A 606-nucleotide genomic window follows, 5' to 3' on the forward strand; every position below is an offset into this window, starting at 1 on the left:
CAATTTTGCACAAAGTGCCAAAATGGCACTTTTGAAAAAAATCCTAATTTAAATACATTTTTGTGAAATCCTTTCCGTGTACTTCTTTTTCTCAACTAAAATTTTCTAATTTCTATAGTGTATACAACTGGTTTATCTTACTTTGACATTGGGCTTTTCTTTTAATTTGTCTAATTTTAATGCTAATGGGAAGAATTAAAGAGAATGACACCTTTTTTTGCACTTTTAATTTTCTATTTGGCACGTTTTAGCACTTTTTTATCCTCAATATGGCATTTCATAGCTATGTATGTTTGGCAGCCCTGTTGGCAAATTTGATCCCTAGCTGGCTGCTGGGTTCGGACTACAAAAATGTAAGTAAACATCAAGTATTCGCAGTAGATGTGCATTTCTTATCTTTATAAAAAACAATTAATTTCTCCTCGTATCCTTGTACAAGTAAGGAACTAAAGCGGCCTTATAAGGGTCGATATCTGTAGACTGGAAAATCGACCAGCTAGTGGTTGAGATGTCATTTACACGGGTCGATTTTGGTTGAACGACAAAATTTACATTCCCCCATTCCTCACTTCACCCTGAAACGCGCTGTCAAAATTGAAAATTCCG

The 606-nt window shown here is 34.8% G+C and overlaps 1 protein-coding gene across 3 annotated transcripts in view; it reads left to right on the forward strand.

Moving 5' to 3' along the window:
• The first annotated feature begins 255 nt into the window (after positions 1 to 255).
• Cand1 (Cullin-associated and neddylation-dissociated 1) overlaps positions 256 to 606 on the forward strand; it is a 252443-nt gene continuing 252092 nt past the window's right edge. For all 3 annotated transcript variants that reach the window (XM_017610847.1, XM_017610848.1, XM_017610849.1), the window contains exon 1: positions 256 to 353. In XM_017610847.1, coding sequence (XP_017466336.1) covers positions 270 to 353 — 84 coding nt within the window. In that variant the 5' untranslated portion in view covers positions 256 to 269. The remainder of the gene's footprint in view (positions 354 to 606) is intronic.

The sequence above is a fragment of the Rhagoletis zephyria genome, unplaced genomic scaffold, assembly GCF_001687245.7.
Source record: "Rhagoletis zephyria isolate East Lansing unplaced genomic scaffold, Rhagoletis_zephyria_1.1 Rzeph_scaffold_00349, whole genome shotgun sequence".
In the NCBI taxonomy this organism is placed as follows: domain Eukaryota; kingdom Metazoa; phylum Arthropoda; class Insecta; order Diptera; family Tephritidae; genus Rhagoletis; species Rhagoletis zephyria.